The 21,671-nt window shown below is 33.3% G+C and overlaps 1 protein-coding gene across 1 annotated transcript in view; it reads left to right on the top strand.

Moving 5' to 3' along the window:
• Positions 1-21,671, top strand: part of LOC145991867 (uncharacterized) — a 48,577-nt gene that overhangs the window by 3,743 nt on the left and 23,163 nt on the right. Inside the window, exons 7-18 of the mRNA XM_083127904.1 lie at positions 1,416-1,454; positions 1,899-1,940; positions 3,130-3,171; positions 4,988-5,029; positions 5,420-5,464; positions 6,530-6,571; positions 7,249-7,287; positions 7,503-7,541; positions 8,670-8,708; positions 20,245-20,277; positions 20,676-20,714; positions 21,483-21,566. Coding sequence (XP_082984030.1) covers positions 3,135-3,171; positions 4,988-5,029; positions 5,420-5,464; positions 6,530-6,571; positions 7,249-7,287; positions 7,503-7,541; positions 8,670-8,708; positions 20,245-20,277; positions 20,676-20,714; positions 21,483-21,566 — 439 coding nt within the window. The 5' untranslated portion in view covers positions 1,416-1,454; positions 1,899-1,940; positions 3,130-3,134. The remainder of the gene's footprint in view (positions 1-1,415; positions 1,455-1,898; positions 1,941-3,129; positions 3,172-4,987; positions 5,030-5,419; positions 5,465-6,529; positions 6,572-7,248; positions 7,288-7,502; positions 7,542-8,669; positions 8,709-20,244; positions 20,278-20,675; positions 20,715-21,482; positions 21,567-21,671) is intronic.

Raw genomic sequence — 21,671 nt, 5'->3', positions numbered from 1 at the left:
TGGCTAACGGCAATGACGGGAGGCTACACGCTTGTACCAAGAAAAATACCCTGCTCGAAGGCACCCCAAGAGTTGCACATTTACTAGGGTACATCAGCGCCTCAAAGAACATGGGAGCTTCGAACATAGTAGGAGAGCAGGTATTAGACCTGCACGCATTACACCTGAAGTTGAGGACATGGTGTTGGAAGCAGTAGAACACTCTCCAGGAACCTCGACGAAGAGAATTGCCACACAAGTGCCAGTAAGCCGCAGAGTGTATGGAGAATTTTACATCGAAATTCACTCTAACCTTACCACTTCCAATGAGTTCAGTGTCTCAGTGATACGGATTGTGTTCCCAGAGTGACATTTTGTCAGTGGATGCAACAAAAGGTTGTACTCAACCCTTGTTTTGCAAGTAACATTTTATTTACAGACGAAACGGGGTTCACACGCGATGGTATTTTCATAATTCTCATGTTTGGAGTGTACTAAACACACATGCTATTCATGAGGCACCACATTAGCAACGTTTCTCATTGAATGTATGGTTAGGGGTACTAGGAGATCATCTCATTGGACGACACATTTTTCCAAGAAGACTCAATGGACTGAGGTACCTTCAGTTTTTGCGGCATGATCTTCCAGGATTGCTTGAGGATGTTCCCCTTGATTCACATCAGAGTATGTGGTACATGAATGATGGAGCACCGGCACATTTTGCTGCTGCTGTGAGACGACATCTAACACACAGATATCATCAAAGATGGATAGGTCAAGGAAGGCCTTTGCCATGGCCTCCAAGGTCACCAGATCTAAATCCTTTGGTTTTTGTGTCTGGAGTCACCTCAAAAGCATAGTATACAACACTCCCGTTGACATGGTTGAAGAACTGGAACCGAGAATTGTACATGCTTGTGACCAATTCCAAAATGATCTGGGGGTATTCGAAAAAATTCGAAACTCAATGCGGAATCGCATACAGTATTGCAACCAGATGGAAGGACGACACTTTGAACACCTTCTTTAACAGGTACGAGTGTACAGTAATTGTAATGTAGAACATACTAAAGTAGTGCTGTATTCCTTGTTAAAGTAAGTAGAATGTTCAATAAACGCAATGAGATCTCCTGATATTTCATACTGTATTATTGGTATTTTACCAACTAGGACGACGTTTACAAACAATGAAGTCAGTGGCATCTTGTAATCACACATTCGCGATTAACTCGAAAACGGCTTGTTTGCAGACCCATGTTTATTGAGACTTTTTTGCTTCTATTATCGTGTACTTTCACCAGTGTCACGTTTGCGCTAATACTTTTGAGACACCCTGTATAGAAGAAAAAATTAACCTTAGAAATCTTTTGAAATTGTAATTAGTGTAATGCATGATTGATAAACAAATAAGAAGCATCATCTACTTATTGTAGGCTTTACCGAGACAGAGACTCCAACAGAATCATCGACAGGTACGTTCAATTTTGTGTAAAATTCTTGGCAGCTATGTGTAAGTTTAAGAAATCAATGCAAATTCTCATTACATTCAAAACCTTATTTTCCAAGGTGAATTAAAACTTGTTTGTGTGATATCTGTTTAAGTTATTTGGAAGTGGTGTATATATATTTAATTTGCAATACTCCAAAAGAATTGTAACAGAATTCCATCTTGGTCTCCAAATAGAAGCTAATTCTAAAAAAAATACAAGGGCTTGACATATGGATTACATTTTAATGGATATATGGTGAAACTATACCCGAAAATGTAAAAGTTTACAAATTGATGAAATATGTTTGCAAACAAATTCAAATAGTTTTTGGTACTTTCTGCATAAACGTAGTTAAGTATAAAATATTGAATTACGGGGATGAGTTGGAAATTATTTTCTTAATATGATACAATGTTTTACTTGCAGGTTCAACTGAGACAGAAACTCCAACTACATTGCTATTTGAAAGTAAGTTGAATGTCTTATTTTGAATCCTAAATACTGTTACGTAACGAAACATACAACATTGGGGTGGGGGGGGAGTAAAGAGAGAAATATTAGTTATAAAAAAGAAAAGATAGAACATCGTTTAGTCAAATAAGAAATTTACAAACATCCCATAAGGATACCTACAACATAAATTACAAAGACATAAATTATGATATTTTCACGTCTATCTGTTCTTTAAAAGGGTGATCGTAGTTACTGCTTATTATGAACTAATAATTAATATGAAAGTAACATTATAATATAATAATTATGTAATATAAATTTATTGGTATTGAGATAATCGCACATTTCATTAGTAAAAAAATTGCTAATACTGAAGAACATTTTCATCAGGTACTACTGAATTCGAGACCACGACAGAATCACTGTCCACAGGTATGAAAAATTTTGTGTTAATAATTTAGTACAACATAAATGCTGTAATATATATAATTTTTAAAATCATGACAGTAATTGTTAATTGAATTCTAAATTTGGTAGTTAACTGTGTTATAAAAATACTAGATATAACACACAACTAAATTTTTTACTAATGTTGAGAACATACTACAAAAAGAGTTAAAAATCACTAAATCATCCCACCAACAAATGAATTTTAAACGTTACTGTATTTTGTTCTGTAGACCACTGCATTACACAAGAGCATGTGTTAAATGTAACACATATTAGTATCTAGTAATTTAATTTTGTACCGATGTTATAGTTGAATCTAAATGAATTGAGTTATGTAAGGGTGTTTCTATAATTCAATGTATTCCTAATTTATATTAATTTAATTAATATCTGCAAAACAATAGCGTTTAAAGTTTCATTGCAAGAATAGTCTAACACACTTTTACTTGCTGCCAAGAAGGTGAACAAATTAATTATATAAACTAAAGCAATATAAGAATTAATGTCAAGTTGTTACATCATACATTTTGAAGTATGTAGATTACAAAAAATATTATAGAAACACTGACTAGACTTTTATTAATTTTGTTAGACCACTATGATGCTCACAGTTGTGAGGATTCTTGAGACTGAATACCTTCAAACATTTTCTATTGGCAGTAGTTTGCAATAAGATTTTAGAGTATAATGTGAACACTATAGAAAACGTTAAACTATTTTCCATATAATTTTCTCTCTATTCAACTTTACATAGGCTCAATGGAATCCGAAACTCCAACATCATCATTCTCTACAGGTATGTTTTTTATGCTAAGAATATTGTTCCATCAATCTCCTTGCTTTCACTTAATGTTACACACACACCCACACATAACATGCACGTGCTTGCGAGTTACTTGCAAATATTCAAAACATACGTATCTCCAAATTTTTTATGTGTACCGAAAAATGTTTATGAGTTTATTCATGTTTAGTTGCTATTTACTACAGGTCTATCTATACTAATACACTGAATATTTTGTAAGTTACGTCAACACCACTAGAAATAATAGATATGTAATATATTATGTAATATAAATTTGTCAATTCAACCTATCAATTTTTTCATTACATTTAGCAGGAGTTTCCTCTATCCTAGGGGCAGTAAACTTTATTACAACAGTAATTAATATACGAACATTCAAATAGAAAAGAGAATTTAGTTCTCAGCAACGTGGGAAACACTGCATGATAAGATGTGTGTTGTATCACGTTAGGACATGTTCCGGATGATCGTAGACAACAGATGAATTTCGCTCCATTGCAACAGACAATCTGTTATGCCTAATTCAGTTTCTGGTTATTACGTTTTATTTGTTTACTCTTTTGTATTATTATTGAATTCATATTTTTGAAGTTATGTTGAAGAATAATGATAGAACTAGAATTTATCTTTCAAATACCGCAAGTTTCAACAAAATTCAATTGTTCAGTCAGATACAGCCTTTTAAAATTTAATTTCGATAAGGACATTTTATATTTATGTTTTATAAATTAGTTTGACGCAAATAAATAAATAGATATTGCTATTCAGCAATAACCAAAACCCAATAAGCTTAATCTGAAATAAAATGATTTGTTTTTGTGGAAAAACTTTATCATATATTTCTAATAACTTTGGCCTTTGTTATGGCAAAAATATTTTTATGTGTAAGTTTCATCCAATTCACTCCACAAATACTACAAATAGTACTTCTTTTCTCTAGGTATCTTTCACCATATAAGCTTTAAAATAATTTTTCTGTTTACCAAATGAAAGAAGTGCACTTGAGCCTCGAACAACTGAAATTTCGCAGGAGAAAAAATTCCCTCCCTTCAACATATTTATCAAAACAGGAATTCCCCTTTCGCCGAAAATTTTACTTTAGTGGGAAATCTGATAAATGTGCCTCTGGCTCATTTGGCAAAATGGGAACACATGCCGAGAAAGGGGTTTTCAAGATACGCAGAGCATCTGAACATGAAACAAAACCCATTTCCTGAGTTAACGAGACATATCAATTGTTTGGAGTGCATTTAAAATTATAGTAGTACTGAGACTATGATAGTGCTGAGTATGATTATAGTGACATAGTATTGCTGGGTGTTGTTAGTAATAATAAGGTGTCAAACCAAGTGGTTACGTTCTCATTTTGTCATCACATCCCAAGATGGCTGAGTGCAGCCATAATTTTAAGAGAGTCCCATAACACTACCACACAAGGGGATTGGGCCAGTTACTGTGACATGGAAGTCTTCACTGCAAAACAAATGTAACAAATCATAAATATATTTTCATGGATAGAGGTGTCCTCTAGTTTTGCATTACACAAGAATAATTATATATCCACCAAGCACGAGGCATTCTTCTTCTCAAAACATACATCCTTGAACTAAGGCAAAGTAAAAATTTCAGGTGAACATTTTTCCATCAACAAAATTATGATTATAAGTGACTGTCGCCACGGGTTAGTTTTAGCTAATATCGCTGATATGCTCGAACTTTTTTGACATGCCTCACCCTTAGACTTTCCTTTGTTGTCTGGTAGCAATCCCATATGTATATACTCAGAGTACGTAATCTCCTTTTTTAGGTCCTACAGAGTCTGAAAGTCCTACAACATTAACATCTGAAGGTTCGTACATTTTCGATTGAAATCCTTTAGTCGTTTAAAAAACAAAACAAATTGAAAACAAAGAACCTCTTTGTTGGTTTACAAAAATGCAATCTAAAATAATTTTGTTCGCAAAACATTCCTGATAAATTTGTCAAAAACTAGTACAACTTTTCTAATTCTGTATTAGTATATTATTATAAATAATGAACATAATTTATTCATTCCACTCTTGAAAGGCAAGATTGAGCAGTTACGTAAACTGAGAAATTCTAAAACTAAAATTTGGTACTTAATATCACATCATTCCATTGGACTTAAAACTCAGGATTTTTATAATAAATTTACGCAATAAAATGCACCTACCTGGATGACAGAGATATAACTTATGCTCATTTCCTCTTTTCCCAGAAACAAACACATATCACACAGAGTCAGACATAGCAACAACTACAGGTATTTTTCTTAAACATATTACTTCTTAAACCCATAATTTAAAAATCAAGTTACTTTATCCAAGTTGAAATTGTTGGAAATGAAGACTATTAGAGAATCTCAACAAAAAGTAATAATATACATAGATTGATAACTTGTGGCATAGCATATTTGTCTGGAATATCCATTTACAAATAAGAGAGACAAATAAAATACATAAATTCCAACAAGAAACTGAAAGAAATACAATCACTGCAAAAATTCTCCATGAAATCCTAATACAAAGCAAAGATATGCTAATTAAATATATTAAGGAATTACAGAAATGAAGACAGTACTTACCCTAATTTCCATTTAATCTGCAGCCGTAATTGTGTCCGCAAGTAAAGGAAAAAATAAAATGTTTATTTTATTGTAATCTTTTGTACTCCCACATTAACATATCAATGGATATGTTAGGTTTTCAGAACTGTGCTTATTCTAAGATTCCTACTGAACTTATATTTTCAAGTTACAAAAATTAAATTGAAAATAGTTGTTCAATTTCTGGTGAACAAACATATTGTCTACTCTGAAAAACATTAAGAAATATTTAACATTTCTTACTAAAATGGCCAAATCTAATAAATTTCTTACAATTGAAATGGCTTTATTTTAAGGCTGAACATAAGATTTAACAAAGGTTTTGAGCCTCGATTGGAAAAAAATATAATTTTAGTTCAAAGTGAAGTCCGTAACACCTCACATCATACAACAATAAATCATTATTGAGTTTTTTCAATCTATAAAATTTTATAGAATCAAAATAAAGCAATGGAAGAAATTTCATGCAAGTGGTAATTTGTATGGCAATAAATCAATCCCTACGCAAAATTAATTGTAATTTTTAACTACACCAGACATACATTGTTATTTAGTGTAAAAAAGTACTAATTACTAAATACATTTTTGAATTGACAATAATGTTTGATACATATAATCTGGTCAATTTTTATTTCTTCTCATATTTTGAGTGGATATATATCTATGTGTGTGAACGTTCAAACTATTAGATACAAAATACATAATAAAACCTTTATTCTACAGCTCTCATGGAAACAACAACAGAAATGGAATCAACAACGACAGGTAAAGAGTATTTAGTTACAAACCTGCTTGTTTAGTTCTGTTTTGCCTCTTAAAACAAAATTGAGTCAATATAGGGTTGTTCATCATCTCATATGAAATACAAGGAACTTTAACTTAATATTGTCAAAAATACAAAGCACACAATTTATTCTTAAATATTTTTTTTAGTTTACTTTGAATGTATTAATGAACTGAAACAGTGGACATTTTTGCTACTTGAATATGTGACACCTATTACAAAGAAAATAACACCTCACTGCACCTCGTGTCACTCAAATAAAGCAGATATAAACCAATTTTTTCTCAATTTTGTACTTTTTGTTACTTGACCTTGCATTTCTGCCACATTTTGGCTGATAACATCGATTAGGATAGTGGCGATTATATGAAACTGACAAACTTTCATTTTAGGTGAAAAATTCAAACAGTAATATGGCAAAAGTCGAAAAAGAGTTTTCAAATAAAAATATATTGTTGTAATTATACAGGATTAGAACTCATAGTGTTAGAACAAATTGTTTGCTATCTGTATCTGTATATGTATACTTGTTGTACTTAAAATAATTACCTACAACATACTAAACAGAATGTAAACCAGAAATGCCATTCTATTAATTCAATTCCTTTGAGAAGCATTTGAGGAAATCTTGATAAAAATATTCATTTACATTCTTCAGATTTCACGACGACAGAGACTGAGTCCACCAGCACATCAGGTAATTTAACTTCTTATATTTTTCTAATAATTGATAATAGTCCATTGTATGGTTAAATAAAACTACAAGTATTTGGAAAGAGTCAAATTATACTAATGATCATTATAATATGATTATTATGCATGAGTTATCATTAAAATAACTTATTCTTGTAAATTCCAATTGTATTCTCAGACACAGGCAGGATATTTTCCTATTTTTTTCTTTATTCTCAGATACAACATGGTCAGTCAGTGAATCTACAAGTTCATCAGGTAATTTTACTTCACTTAATATCTCTGCAAGACTTCTATTATATTTGTTCAATGATTTCTGTTTGTAATGATGACATCAGTGGGTGACTACTTTGACAATCTTCTACGAGACTGGGATCAGAGCACTAGAGAAGGGCTAGCGAAAGTATGTACACCTGCAAGGAAACTATGTCGAAAAATAGGCTACACATTTGGCACTTCCTTCTAGGTGAGCCTCAGGATATATTGGGCTCCCCTTGCAGCCCATATAGTGATTGCTTTATGGATTGTGCATAACTATGAGAATTATGAAGTAAGACTTGAAGCTTTCCTGGCGACAAATGATGAAAAAGATTCTCTTGGGCTATCGACCAGGTGAGTTGTGGGAATCTTTTCCACAACTCACCTGGTTCATAGCCCAAGAGAATCTTTTATGAGAATTATATTGTAAAGGTAAAGCTTGCCTCTGAACATCGCAACAAGCTATCAATGCTCCTGGAGGGTTGGAGATAGGGCCTCGACACATTCACGAGGTGATGTGTTCAGCACCATGTTACAGCTGTCTTTACCTTCAAGGTACCCATTCTATTTCAGACTGAGTGAACCCCATAGCAGCTAAATGCAGGGACATGGTCTGAAAAAGTCCTACTTGAAATCACCTATCCCAGGAATCAAACCCAGGTCTCCCACGTGACAGTCAGACACTCTGCAGTCTTGACCACCATGGTGTTCCACTATTGGTTATTTAACTTTGCTTATTTAATGTATATTATGATAATTAAGTTAAAGAAGATGAGCGATGATTTGATGAAATGGATGAAATACCACATACCATGTCGTGAACAGAACATGAATATTGGGATTATCAAATGTTTTTGATTAAAATATATTTGGTCAAACAAGGAAAATACATTAGTTCCGAGTGGGAATAATTAACTTCTAATTATTATTATAATGGCTGATGAAGAACATTACTTATTTTGAAATTCCGCAATAATCGCAATAAAGGTTAAAACATGGTTTTCAATGCCTTTAGGCAAAAGAAACTGAGTGAAGTTCTTGTTCTAATTCATACATTAAGAGAAAGAGAAAGTACAAATGTTGCTTTATCTATATTACTTTACATAAAATATTTTCTTCTCCCCCCAGCCCCAACAACAACCGAGATTGAAAGCACAAGTACATCAGGTATGTATATACTTACTACTATTTTGTAATTTCTTTTTGCCTAATATAGTGTTTATTTGTATAGCCATGGACACCTCTGGGTTGTAACATCATCATTTACTTTTAATGGGTTCTTTACAATCCAGAAGTGTCCCTGACTCTAGTACAATTGTTCAAGAATGATTAAAATAATACAATGGTTGTGGTAAAGTAAAGTGTCATTAGGTTGCAAAAAGGTGGCTTTGCCTTGTTATATTTGCTCTGTCATCTGTTTTAATCTGAACATAACTCATCCACGTCGTCGTGATTAACATAGAGGTAAAAGTTAAGTAACGGAACACAATCAAAAATAATAGGAGAAATTAAAAGTATTTAAAGAGGTATTCATAAGAAACAACTAATCAGGCTTCTGTGCCTACAATTCCAATTAGATTTCAAATTTAAACTTCTAATCCTAGCGTATTGAAATATACTGGTATTGTCTTAGTTTTGAAGGTGACGAAAATTGGAAATTGTTGTACATCCACATATATTAAAAAAAAAAACAGAGTAGGTGCACTGACTAGGGCTCAGTATGTAGTAAGAGGTCTAGGATATTTGATTTCAGAATGAAAGGATTCTATTTCTTCAGGAAAGAAATATCGATTACAGTATCTGTAACCAGCACATTATGGTGTGTTACATAATGTCGCCTGCAAGAAATAGAAGTCCACAAGCAGTGGTGCAGGAATGTTTTTCATTTGGGTGGGTACAAAATTCAGCCTCACATATATATGTGTGTGTGTGTTTAAAGTGGAATCCAAAGCACTGTGCATGTGCTTAATTATAAGGTGAGGTATCTTGTCCTAACCCAAGAAATATTTAGTATGAGGAACACATACATTGTGTCACTACACAAACTTGCAAACGTACAATATGTCATTAAAGCAAAAACTTTTCTTTATAACGTATTTCTGCTTTACATCTTCTATCGATGCTGCGAACTGTCAAAATATGAAATTTTATCCTGAATAGATGAAACCAGGAAGCACAGGCTCGCAATTGTCAGTAATGGATTAACTTTGCAATTACAGTAAACAAAATATAAGATAACATTTACAGTAAACAAAATCAATAAGATATAAGCTTGATATATCTGGATAAGACAAATAGTAATTTAAATCTATTTTAAGCAATTTCTTCAAATATGATACCAGAATTTTGAAAGAGATCGTGTCGCTATAAATTTGCAGAGATTTATTTCAGTCTTGTCTAGAAAATTGAGAGGAAACACAGACTTTTATCGTCTCAGTACCATCTCTTAATATATAGGTTTCAGTATAGTTTTCCGAACACCCTCTTACAAAGCTATGGAAATTATGAGTGAGGTTAAGGAGTACATTGTACCCCCCAAGTTGGTCTGTCATGTTTCGTTTGTGTAAGTATTTTGTTTCGGAAAATTCCATTTGAAAAATTCAAAAGAAAAGGAGGTCAGTCATTACTCTTCTGATGAAGATTTGTATCTTCAAATCGATGCAATCACTTCTTTAGAAAAGTGTACCCCCGTTACGCAAAAGATCATTGTCGTATGTGTGACGCTTATTGCGTAAATAGTCTGTATGGTTTATAAGCCCTTTGAAGTTGTCAAAATGTAGATAAAAACAGATTGTGTTTTGTCTTGTATAAATGGAGTTCATTATAGTTTGTTGAATGGAATTTTGTGATCAATTAAATATTGTTGAATTATGCGTGCATATAATTTATAATCTATTCGACACCTTGTGTAAGATCTGCATGTGTTCCAAATACACAACAGATGTATTAAATGGCGACGAGAAAAATATTTAACGGCGTAGTACAGATTTAGGTGAGTTTTGTTTATGATTAATTAGATTTAATCGTTGCTGTAGGCATCATGTCGTACGTGCCAGGATTTGACAAATATGATCCAGATGAAGGAACCATTAACTCTTATTTGGAAAGATATGATAATTATTGCCGAGTTTTCAACATATCTGAAGGAAAGCAAAGTTCCTAGATTCATATCTGTAATTGGCGCCAAACCTTATGAAGTGTTACGCGAGTGTTCTCTCCAATACTACCAGAGAAGAAATCGTTCAAAGAAATTTCTGATAGGCTCATTTCTTATTACAATCCAAGTAGTAATTTTATAGTGCAACGCCTAAAATTAAGAAAATGCACACAATTGGATGTGGAAAAGGTTGAAGATTTTACAAGAAGGCTCCGAAAGATAGGTGAAGCATGTGGATATGGTGAGTTTTTACCTATTGCATTGTTTGACACGTTCGTGAGCGGTTTAAGGTCTGACGTTATTAGGAAGAAAATAATAGCAGAAAATATCATGGAATTCCAGAAAGCTTTTGAGTTAGCTAGACAAATGGAAAAACTCGAATGTGATATGAAGGATTATTACCGTGAAGTGAACTTAAAAGGCACAATGAATAATATTAAGTGCAAGGGCAATGACAGAAGATTTCATGAAGCGAATAACGTTTCACGTAAAAATGAGATTGATTCCAAATTTAGCAATCAGCAAAGTAATCTTCATGGTCAAGGTAATAATTCAAAATCATATAAATCAAAGTCCAAAGTGCAAGGGCATTATGAAGGAAGTTTTTGTTCGTTTTGTGGGAAGCAAGGCCATAATTATGTGAAATGTTATAAAAGGATTAACATTGAACGTAGAAAATCCACAAATTATGAACTCAATAACAAATTTGTTGCTCATACAACTGAGTTAGAATCCGCACCTAACTCTGAAGCTGGTCCAACAAACACAGCTGCAACTCAAGATTTATTTATTGCCACTATTTTTACGCATTATAATGATACTCAAATCAACTTTAATAGTAAAGTTGATAAAGAAGAAATCGTGGATCATGCATCCAAACTTCAATCATCACAACATGTGGTCAACGATTCGGAAAATGATATAAAAGTGTGTACAAGGGAACTAGATTCCAACATTAACCAGCGTACATATTTAATAGATATTAATGTACATGGTCATGAAGCCAAGTTTGAGATTGACACTGGATCCTATGCATCTGTAGCTAGTAAAGATTTTTATCAAACGTTTTTGCATAATGTACAAATGTCTGAACCTAACTGTACATTGAAAGGTGCTGATAATAATGTAATACCTTTACTGGGAAAAGTTAATGTGAATGTTGCGTGGATAAATCAGTTCTATTGTCTAGATTTGTACATAATTAACTGTCATTTAGAATATCCACTTTTAGGAAGAAGTTGGATTCAAATTATGATACCCAAGTTACATTGTGAGTTGATTGAAATTTGTGCAAGGGGAACTTGTTCTCCGCAGTCTGATATTAGTGCACCCAATGTCACAGGAAATAATGCAATGAACTCTGATGTTCGTAATGTCAAGCATATATTAAATAAATGTGACAATTGTATAAAAACTAATAATGTACAAGGGATCGTTGATATTATAAAGGAAGAATTTCATTCTACATTTGATGGCGATTTAAGCTTGCCTATAAAAGATTTTAGAGCTGATATTCCATTAAAACCTGACGCAACTCCAATTTTTAAGAGATTTTGCAATGTACCTTATGGAATTAAAGATAAAGTAAAATCAGAATTGGATAAATTGGTAGAAAATGGCATTTATGAAAAAGTCAATACTAGTGAATGGGCCAGTCCGATGGTTGTCATTAAAAAGAAAAATGGAGATTTACGCATTTGTTGCGATCTAAAAAGCACATTGAACAAATATGTAGAAAATGCTTCTTATCCCCTACCACTGTTAGAGGATATTTTCCAGAAAGTTAGAGGAAATGCCGTATTTGTTAGTTTGGATTTGCAAAAAGCTTATTGGCAAATAGCTTTGAGTGAAAAAGCAAAAAGGTTGCTTGTAATGAACACGCCATGGGGATTATTACAACACACAAGATTATCGTTTGGAGTTAAAATTTCGTCTCAAATATTTCAGAGAGTAATTGAACAGATATTGCAAGGTCTGCATTATGTAATTCCATATCAAGACGATATTCTAATTTGTGGATCTGGACTGAATGAAACGGTTAGCAGATGTATTGAGGTCATGCACAGGTTAGCACAATATAACGTGAAGGTTAATTTGGAAAAGTGCAAGTTCTTTAAATCATCCATTCAATACTTAGGATATGAACTCTCTGCGGAAGGAATTAAACCATGCCAGTGCAAGATTGAAGCATTGCTTAATTGTCCAAGTCCGCATGACGTGAAGGAATTGAAGTCGTTTTTGGGAGGCATTAATTTTTTTCGAAGGTGCATTCCAAATATGGCTATACTGATTCCAGCCTTGTACAATTTATTAAAGAAGAATGTGCATTGGAATTGGAGTGATGACTGTGAAAGTCAGTTCAAAAAGGTTAAGGAAGCACTGCAGTCATCCGAAACTTTAACTCCGTTTGATCCTAGCAAGGATACAGTAATCATATGTGACGCTTCGAGCTATGGACTAGGAGCTCAGATGTGTCATAGAATTAATGGTGAATTGAAAACAATAGAGTGTGCATCTACTACTCTTTCGCAACATGAAATGGCTTATCCTCATCATGAAAAGGAAGCTCTTTCAATTATATTTGCCGTGAAGAGATTTAGAAAATATATTTATGGAAAGCAATTTCAAATATGGACTGATTCACTACCTGCCAAACAACTACTTCAATATGGAAAGGCTATACCCATTATGGCTTCATCCAGGATTCAACGTTGGTGTTTGTTCTTGGCTAATTATGAATATGAAATTGTGTACAAGAAGAATGTTGAAGTAGCGGATCTGTTGTCGAGGTTGCCATTGCAAGGGGAAACAGTTGATATCGACGGGATTCAGTTTGTAAATGCAATCAAGCTCACGGATCGTCTGAAAGATGTCTTCCGAACTTTGCAAAAACAAGATGTGATGTTGAAACAGGTCAAAAGGTACGTTATGGAAGGTTGGCCAGAATCTAAGATTAAGGATCCAAACATAGATGCAAGTGAATTCGAAGCGCTGAGAAGAAGAAGAAATAAACTACAATGTGAAGAAGATATATTGCTGTGGAGTTCTAGAGTTATTGAACCTAATTCAATGAGGCAACAAGTTTTGGAGAAAGCTCATGAGAATCACGATGGCATAGTTAAAATGAAGTTACTATTGCGTGAAAGATATTGGTGGCCTGGTATAGACAAATGCGTTGAAGATCACGTAAAATCGTGCAACGTTTGTAATGCTGTAAAACCTGACACCAAAAAGAAAGAATACAATGATTGGAAGGAAGTAACTAAGCCGTGGGAGAGAGCACACATGGATTTTTTCTATTTTCAAGGAAAAGTGTTGCTTCTCGTTGTTGATGCATTTACAAAATGGCCAGAATGTGAAGTTGTATCTTCTACATCATTCAGGGATGTAAAAGGATTTATGTCGAGACTAAGTTCAAGGTATAATCAGCCATACACCTTAGTTACGGATAATGGTCCTCCCTTCCAATCTGCAGAATTCAAGAAATATTGTGAAGATCAAAGGATTGCTTTGATGCATTCACCAGCTTATCATCCGGCTAGTAATGGACAAGCTGAGAGACACGTACAAATTATAAAAAGTGCTCTGAGATGTAAATTGTACGAAACTAGAAGAGATGACAAGCATTTTGATTTAAATAATGCTTTGCTGGATGTGCTACATTGTGTCCGAATGGCTCCAAACACAGTTAATTTGAAATCTCCTGCTGAAATGATGTATGCATTTGAACCGAGACCGAAAGATGATATAGGTCGGTTGCAGGATATTCCTGATAAAAGCAAACGCGAGGATACCAGAGGAGGTGTCAAAGTTTGGGTGAAACTTGCCAACCGAGATTCCAGTGGTGCATCCTATGTTCAAGGTGAAGTTGTCCGGAGAGCAGGGACATATACTTGGTATATTAAAGTTGGTAAAGATGTTAAGTTAGTGCATGGAAACCAGATAAAATGGAGAAATGTGAGAGAAAATGATAGAGGACATCATCATGATAGTGATGAAACAGGCGAAAAGAATAATGATGCATCTTCAGAAGTCCACGAAGGAAGATGTTTAGATGCGAATGATACGTTTAAGGATTACGAGAGAGGAGACAATCATGAAGTGGTAGAAGAAGCTGCAAGAGGTAACATAGATTTAGATAGACGTGAAGCAGCAGAGTCAAGAGTGTTAAGGAGAAGTCAGAGGCAAAGAAAACCACCTGACAGATTGGATTTGAGTGATTATGGTTAAAAGAAGTAAAGACATAAAATCAAAATTTTACTAATGCAAAATTTCATCGACGCGGGGGAATGTCGTATGTGTGACGCTTATTGCGTAAATAGTCTGTATGGTTTATAAGCCCTTTGAAGTTGTCAAAATGTAGATAAAAACAGATTGTGTTTTGTCTTGTATAAATGGAGTTCATTATAGTTTGTTGAATGGAATTTTGTGATCAATTAAATATTGTTGAATTATGCGTGCATATCATTTATAATCTATTCGACACCTTGTGTAAGATCTGCATGTGTTCCAAATACACAACAGTTTCATTTGTGTAAGTATTTTGTTTCGGAAAATTCCATTTGAAAAATTCAAAAGAAAAGGAGGTCAGTCATATACTCTTCTGATGAAGATTTGTATCTTCAAATCGATGCAATCACTTCTTTAGAAAAGTGTACCCCCGTTACGCAAAAGATCATTCATCTGGAGCATGATTTTCTTAAACTTTACTGATTCCATCGTTCCACAGATTTTAAACAATTTTCATCTCCTTAGAGAGGTTTCCAAACCTCGAACACAGGTCAATGAACTAACTAGTAACAAGCACAATGTAGTAGAAAAAGTTTACAATGATTTTGAATTTCTGTGGTAAGGAAGATAATGCTTGTAAGTTATTAACAATATAAACTTCTTTTATTGAGTGAATTGAAAATATTATTTTAACAGTAGTACCTTGCCTGTCAAATTATCTAAGGGGGGGGTACAGGGGGTACAACTGGAGAAACAGTACCCCCTTTCAAAAATTTGGGGTACAACATACTCCTGTAACCCCCTCCGGTTCCTGCGCTACTGTCCAGAAGGTGTTTTCTCCAGAGTACACCAAAAATACTATCAGTAGGCCGCAATGAGAATTAAGGGGAGAGTTTAGACTAGCAAAAACAAGCAAGAGGTTTATTAAGTGTAATATGTGAAAGCCAGGGATAGGCACAGATTAGTAATTGGAAGGTTATTTCTAAATTTACAGATATATTTTGGAGAATTTAATATTTAATTTCAGTTATATTTTTAAAATGTTTATCAATGAACTAATAAGTTTAGGGTATGAAAATTAACATGCTTTAGCAGACAATGCATAATATTTTAATGTTAATATATTTTCCTTAGTTTAATACAGTAGTTGAATTTGTCCTTCACATTTTTACATGCATACAATATTTAGGGTTGTCTAAATTCCTTCAAAAGAGGCACACTTAGATTTCTGTAAGTTTAATTTAGGATATTGTTTCATACTAATCCTGAACTATTAATAATGGAGTGTTATGAACAAATAATAATAATGACACAATAAGTTATTTGTGATTTAGTTTGAAATTTATTTAGTAAAGGAAATATTTAGGATTTTCATGTAAATTTGTGCCAGTCAGTTTAGCGAAGGAATCTTACTTGTCTCTTTTGCTCTTTTACAAACCACTAAATTTTCTCCACAATATTATAATTAACATGATATATAGAGCTTAAAGGGAAAGCTGTGTGTTAGAAGGAAGGAAGTAAATGCATGTAATAACCTGGATAATGACGAATGCCACTGATCCCCAACATTGATGTTTTGAATGTTGATGTGCATATTTAAAAAATATAGCTCTTAAATAAAATACATTATTATTATAAAATCTAAATTATTCAGAATTTATTTATCAGTTTTCTATTTTCTAGAATGAAGTAATTTAAATATGTTTAAAATATTTTATTACCATTTTTTGCAATACTGTGATAGTGTTCTCTAAACATGTGAAATGTGATACAATTCATTTTATTGTAATTCCGTATACATGTATTATGGGATTGTTTTCAAGTGGTAATTGGGAGTGTTTAATTATAATAACACTGCAAAAGTGAAACATTAGCAGGTAATTCTTGTATATATTTTGCAAGTTTCAGCAATCGAAATTATATTTCATACTAAAAGAACAATAACTTACACACTACATTGCACAGTAGCACATAGAACACACAGTGCATAAGCATTGAATTGCAATAATAAGTTAAAATATTAAACTAGATTTAACATTGCTGACGATTGCAATCCCAATCTCTGAACATTGACAATTTCTTGTTGCACATTTCAGGCACCATCAGCCTGGAATGCGGTCTGCAAGTTAGACAAAGAGACAGGGAGTGTACTTGGAACAGCACTAAGCAATCACCTCCATGTGTTTCCCAATCGGACAGAAGCATGAGACATCAAAGTTATGCCCAATTGTACAAAAGAAAGCATGAAAAATATGCTGCCTTCTGTGAAATCTTTTAGGCGGTAAGTTCCTTACGAGAATTTTTTAAAACTATTTCGGTACTTTCCAAAATTTTTAATTATTTCTCCTGACATGAGCAGTCGATAGGCACAGGCTTTTCTGTCATGTAATGAGCACAAATCAATCTGTCTGGCGGCACTTCACAATTACTAAACTGTATCTCACCAATATTACTGATAGATACAACTATGTTTAAAGACCCTACATATATACTCTGCTGGGAACGTTGCAATATGTTAATTTGCTGTAAATTCATGCTTTTTGCACTGTGTGTTCCTTTGCTTTGAGACATTACTTGAAGTAATTACACACAACTTTCAGATGTGGTTAAATGCATATCATTTTAAAAAGGTTTTGTGATTGTCATACATTGAAACAAAGTTGAATTTTAATGGTATTAACCGTATAATACGTATGAACCAGTTCATTATATCAGGTACAAATGTATTGAAAAATGTATCATTAATATGCTTAATTGATTTGGTTTATTTTACTTCAATTTTCTGCCACTTTTGGTTAATCACGCAGATGATATGATGAAACTAATGAAGGGATGGATACTTACAAAGAACACCCATGTTGAAGCTGGGATTTAAACCCGGGACCCCTGGCTGTTAATATGCTTATGAGGAGGATTTTTGTAAAGTTAGTAAAATCTTGCCATGAAAAATTAACCAAATAATTATCAAAATACATGTTGTATGTTCTTTTAAATATAATTTGTATTGGAATTCTATTTATATTTATGTTAAACCAGTAAAAATGATACACTAAATGAGACATGTATATAAAGAATTTGTAAACATATTTACTTGCTGTTAAATAATGTGCAGTACCTGGCAATTCTTCCATAAAATTGTTCAATATCATTTATGTTAAATACAATGAAATGTATAGTATCATAATTAATTAGCCTAAATCTAACAATACTACATAAACTATTTAGACGAGTCACGAAATAAGGATAAAATACGAGGGTAATCCCAAAATCCAATTTTTTTTAAATACAAAGAAACGTTTATTGTCAATAATGTTTACATTATTTTAAAGCTTGAATATTTATATGTTTGTCTACATAATTGCCATTTCGCTCGATGCATTTTTGTAAGTGCTGCAGCAGTTTTTGTATGTCCATGTCGTACCAGCTCCCCGCCATGTTGTTGAGAAAGCGTCGAACCTCATCCTTCACCTCGTCGTCGTTGCTGAAGCGCGTTCCGGCCAAATGTTATTTCAACTTGGGAAACAGGTGGTAGTCACTAGGTGCCAAGTCTGGACTATAGGGTGGGTAGGTGAAGTTGTCCCATTCAAACTGTTGCAGGAGAGCGACAGTTTGACGGGTGTCGTGGGGCCAAGCGTTGTCATGGAGAATGCTTATGCCCTTGCTCAACATTCCTCTTCTCCAGTTCTAAATCACCCGTCTTTAGTTTTTTAAGTGTCTCACAATAATTGTCAGCATTTATTGTGGTCCCAGAAGCCATGTAGTTGACCAACAACACTCCCTTTCGATCCCAAAACACAGTTGCCATGACTTTACCGGCAGACTGTGTTAGTTTGAATTTTCGCGGCTTGGGTGAAGAGGAATGCTGCCACTCATGTGATTGTTGTTTGGTCTCAGGTGTGAAGTGGAACGCCCAGGTTTTGTCACCCATGACAATTGAATCCAAAAAAAATTGTCCTTTTCGTCTGCATAGCGGCGAAGAAATTTGCAGGAAGAGTCAACTCGTTGCCGTTTGTGTTCTTCAGTGAGCATTCACGAGACCCATCATGCAACTTTTCCGTCAAAATCCTATGAATGGTGCTTCGGGAAACCTCAGGAACCAACGTACAGAGATCATCTAGAGTGATGCTTCGATCTTCTCGCATGGTTTGCTCAACCTTTGCGACTGTCTCGTCGGAAATAGACAGTCTCCCGCTTCTTTCTTCATCATGAATTTCAGTACGACCAGCTGCAAACTCCCTACACCACTTGTGAACATTTTGGACATCCATGCACAACTCGGCATACACTTCCGTCAATTGGCAATGAATTTCAATCGGTTTAACACATTTTGCGTTTAAAAAAGGAATAACTGGACGAACTTCGCACTTGGTGGTAGCGCCGAGCGGGAGCTCCATTACAAACAGATGTCAAGCCAAGACTGAGCATCCCAGCGAGGTGCACGTGGGCTTGTTTGGGAGTGGGGGAAGCAACCAAAACGATAGTGTTGCCAACTGCCAAAAAAAGTTTCATTGTGTTTTTAAAAAAATAGGAGACCTTACTTTTGGGATTACCTTTGTATAATTATACTCATATTTATATGAACATATTATTTACTATGTCATAACCTATATTTTCAATCTCATAAAATACGTGTACAGAACGTTAATTATTTATGTACATGTAATATTGCTTTGTCAAATAGGATAATTATTTTTATGATTTACTTCTTCACCTATACTGCAACAGCTACTATTGGTATTATTGTATTATAATTGTCTATATTAATTCCTATTTGCAAGCACTCATTATTAAATGTCTATACAATACAAATCAGTAATGAACATTATAGTAAATTTGTATTCTGAACTTATAAACTAGAACAATAAGACCCCCTCCCCCAACACACTCCTGTTCAGATGTTAAAAGTGAAAATGCAGTTAGAGAAAATTCTTGAAAAAAATTACCGACAGGCTCTATTGTTTATCCAAAATTAAACAGAGAAACACATTTTGTATCCTTCTAACAAATATTATAACCAGATATTTGTATTTTAAATTAATGGTTTATGCTTAAAATAACACGATATTATGCAATTTTTTTACTATTTTGTATTTTGATCATTATTTATAAATGTACGATTATATCATTTAAACTTTTGTCAAGAAGGAACTTTTAGAATCTGCTTAATCTGGAATTCTTTCCCTACTCGGTATAAATGTATTTGGTCGTGTGTAAGAGTGTATCATCAAGGTTATAAATATAATGTAGTTATAATTTTCTGTTTAATCAAACCATTGATATCTAAATTCATAATTGGACATATTATTTTCCTCCCAGCAGAAACAACATCAATGGAATCAACTACAGCCGGTAATGTATACAACGTTGCATGTATTTTGAGCAACAGAGAATATGATATTCTTCCTTTCACAAATAAAAATTACCACTTTCATGCTAATTTATCGTGATAATCATTTGCTGTGCAACTTTAATAAAATACAATTTCTTAAAATAACATCATAAATTAATAAATTATAAAAATTTTAAATAATGTTCAAATTAAATATTATAAGCTCTAGCATGTATGTTATAAAAACATAACTTCCTCCCTCCAACATTATATCAAAAATAGTTTCATATAAATGACAGTGGTATTGCATTATATCATGCTCATTCAAAATATATTATTATATATAATATTTTAAAGTAAGCAATTGGTAAGAAATTAATTTAAATTGACAACATATGATTTTTATTTGTGTCTTTAGAATCAACTTCGGAAGAGACCGAATACACAAGTGAATATGGTAAGCATCAGTGTATTTCCAAATTAATGCAGAGAATTGAAAACTTCACTATTTTTTCCTAAAGCACATTAGGTTATATTTAAATTTAATTCATACGTACGAGGCAAATACAGTAAATAGGCCACAAACAGTTATCATATAGATTGTAATGGCAGGTACTAGTTTAAAAAACGTTCGCAATGACGATTAGCTTTCTCTTCCATTAGGTTGCATAGCAGATGATACATGAGCTGTAAATTTAGAAGTGGCAATGCTGTCAGGATGAGATGATAACATCGTGTGTGTGCTATCAGGCATTGAGCATTGTCAAGTGGGGCCCATGCAGATGTGTGGGATTGAAAAGTGTTCAGTTCAGTGAGTGCTGTTGTGTATGTACGAGGTTGTAATGAACACTATGGTAATGTTGTGGCCTTGTAATCAAGGGGTCCCGGGTTCAATACCTGGTGGAGGCACATGGCACAGTGGTTCGGATCCCATATATATATTTTAGAATTACTATTTGAATTGACAAATGCATTGCAAGTAAACACACATACTTGAAAACATTAATTTCTAGAATTCTGTTGATAAAAATTGAGATATTGATCTTTGAGTCCACAATTAGAGAATCGCTATGCAGTTTGAAAAATCAGTTATAAGCCTGAGCAAAATTCAAATATTCATTCGCTTCCATTATTCTAATTGCAGAAAATAAATTATACATATATTTTTTATTTCAATGTACAGTCTTCACTAATGATTAACAAATAAACACATTTAATAACACAGCTACAAATTGCATCATACATAAAGAGATGACATTTGATTCTATATTTCATGAAGAAGAGGAAACCGAGACTTCTACTATGGAAGGTAAGTTCATTTAATATATATAAAGAGCTCATTACATAAAAATGTAATTATCGGAATTGATAATACATATAAAATTACAATTCTATAATTATATTTTTTGCTGCA

This window comes from Lepisma saccharinum, chromosome 8 (genome assembly GCF_977018435.1).
Source record: "Lepisma saccharinum chromosome 8, izLepSacc3.1, whole genome shotgun sequence".
In the NCBI taxonomy this organism is placed as follows: Eukaryota; Metazoa; Arthropoda; class Insecta; order Zygentoma; family Lepismatidae; genus Lepisma; species Lepisma saccharinum.
This window is presented reverse-complemented; position numbering and strand designations above follow the sequence as displayed.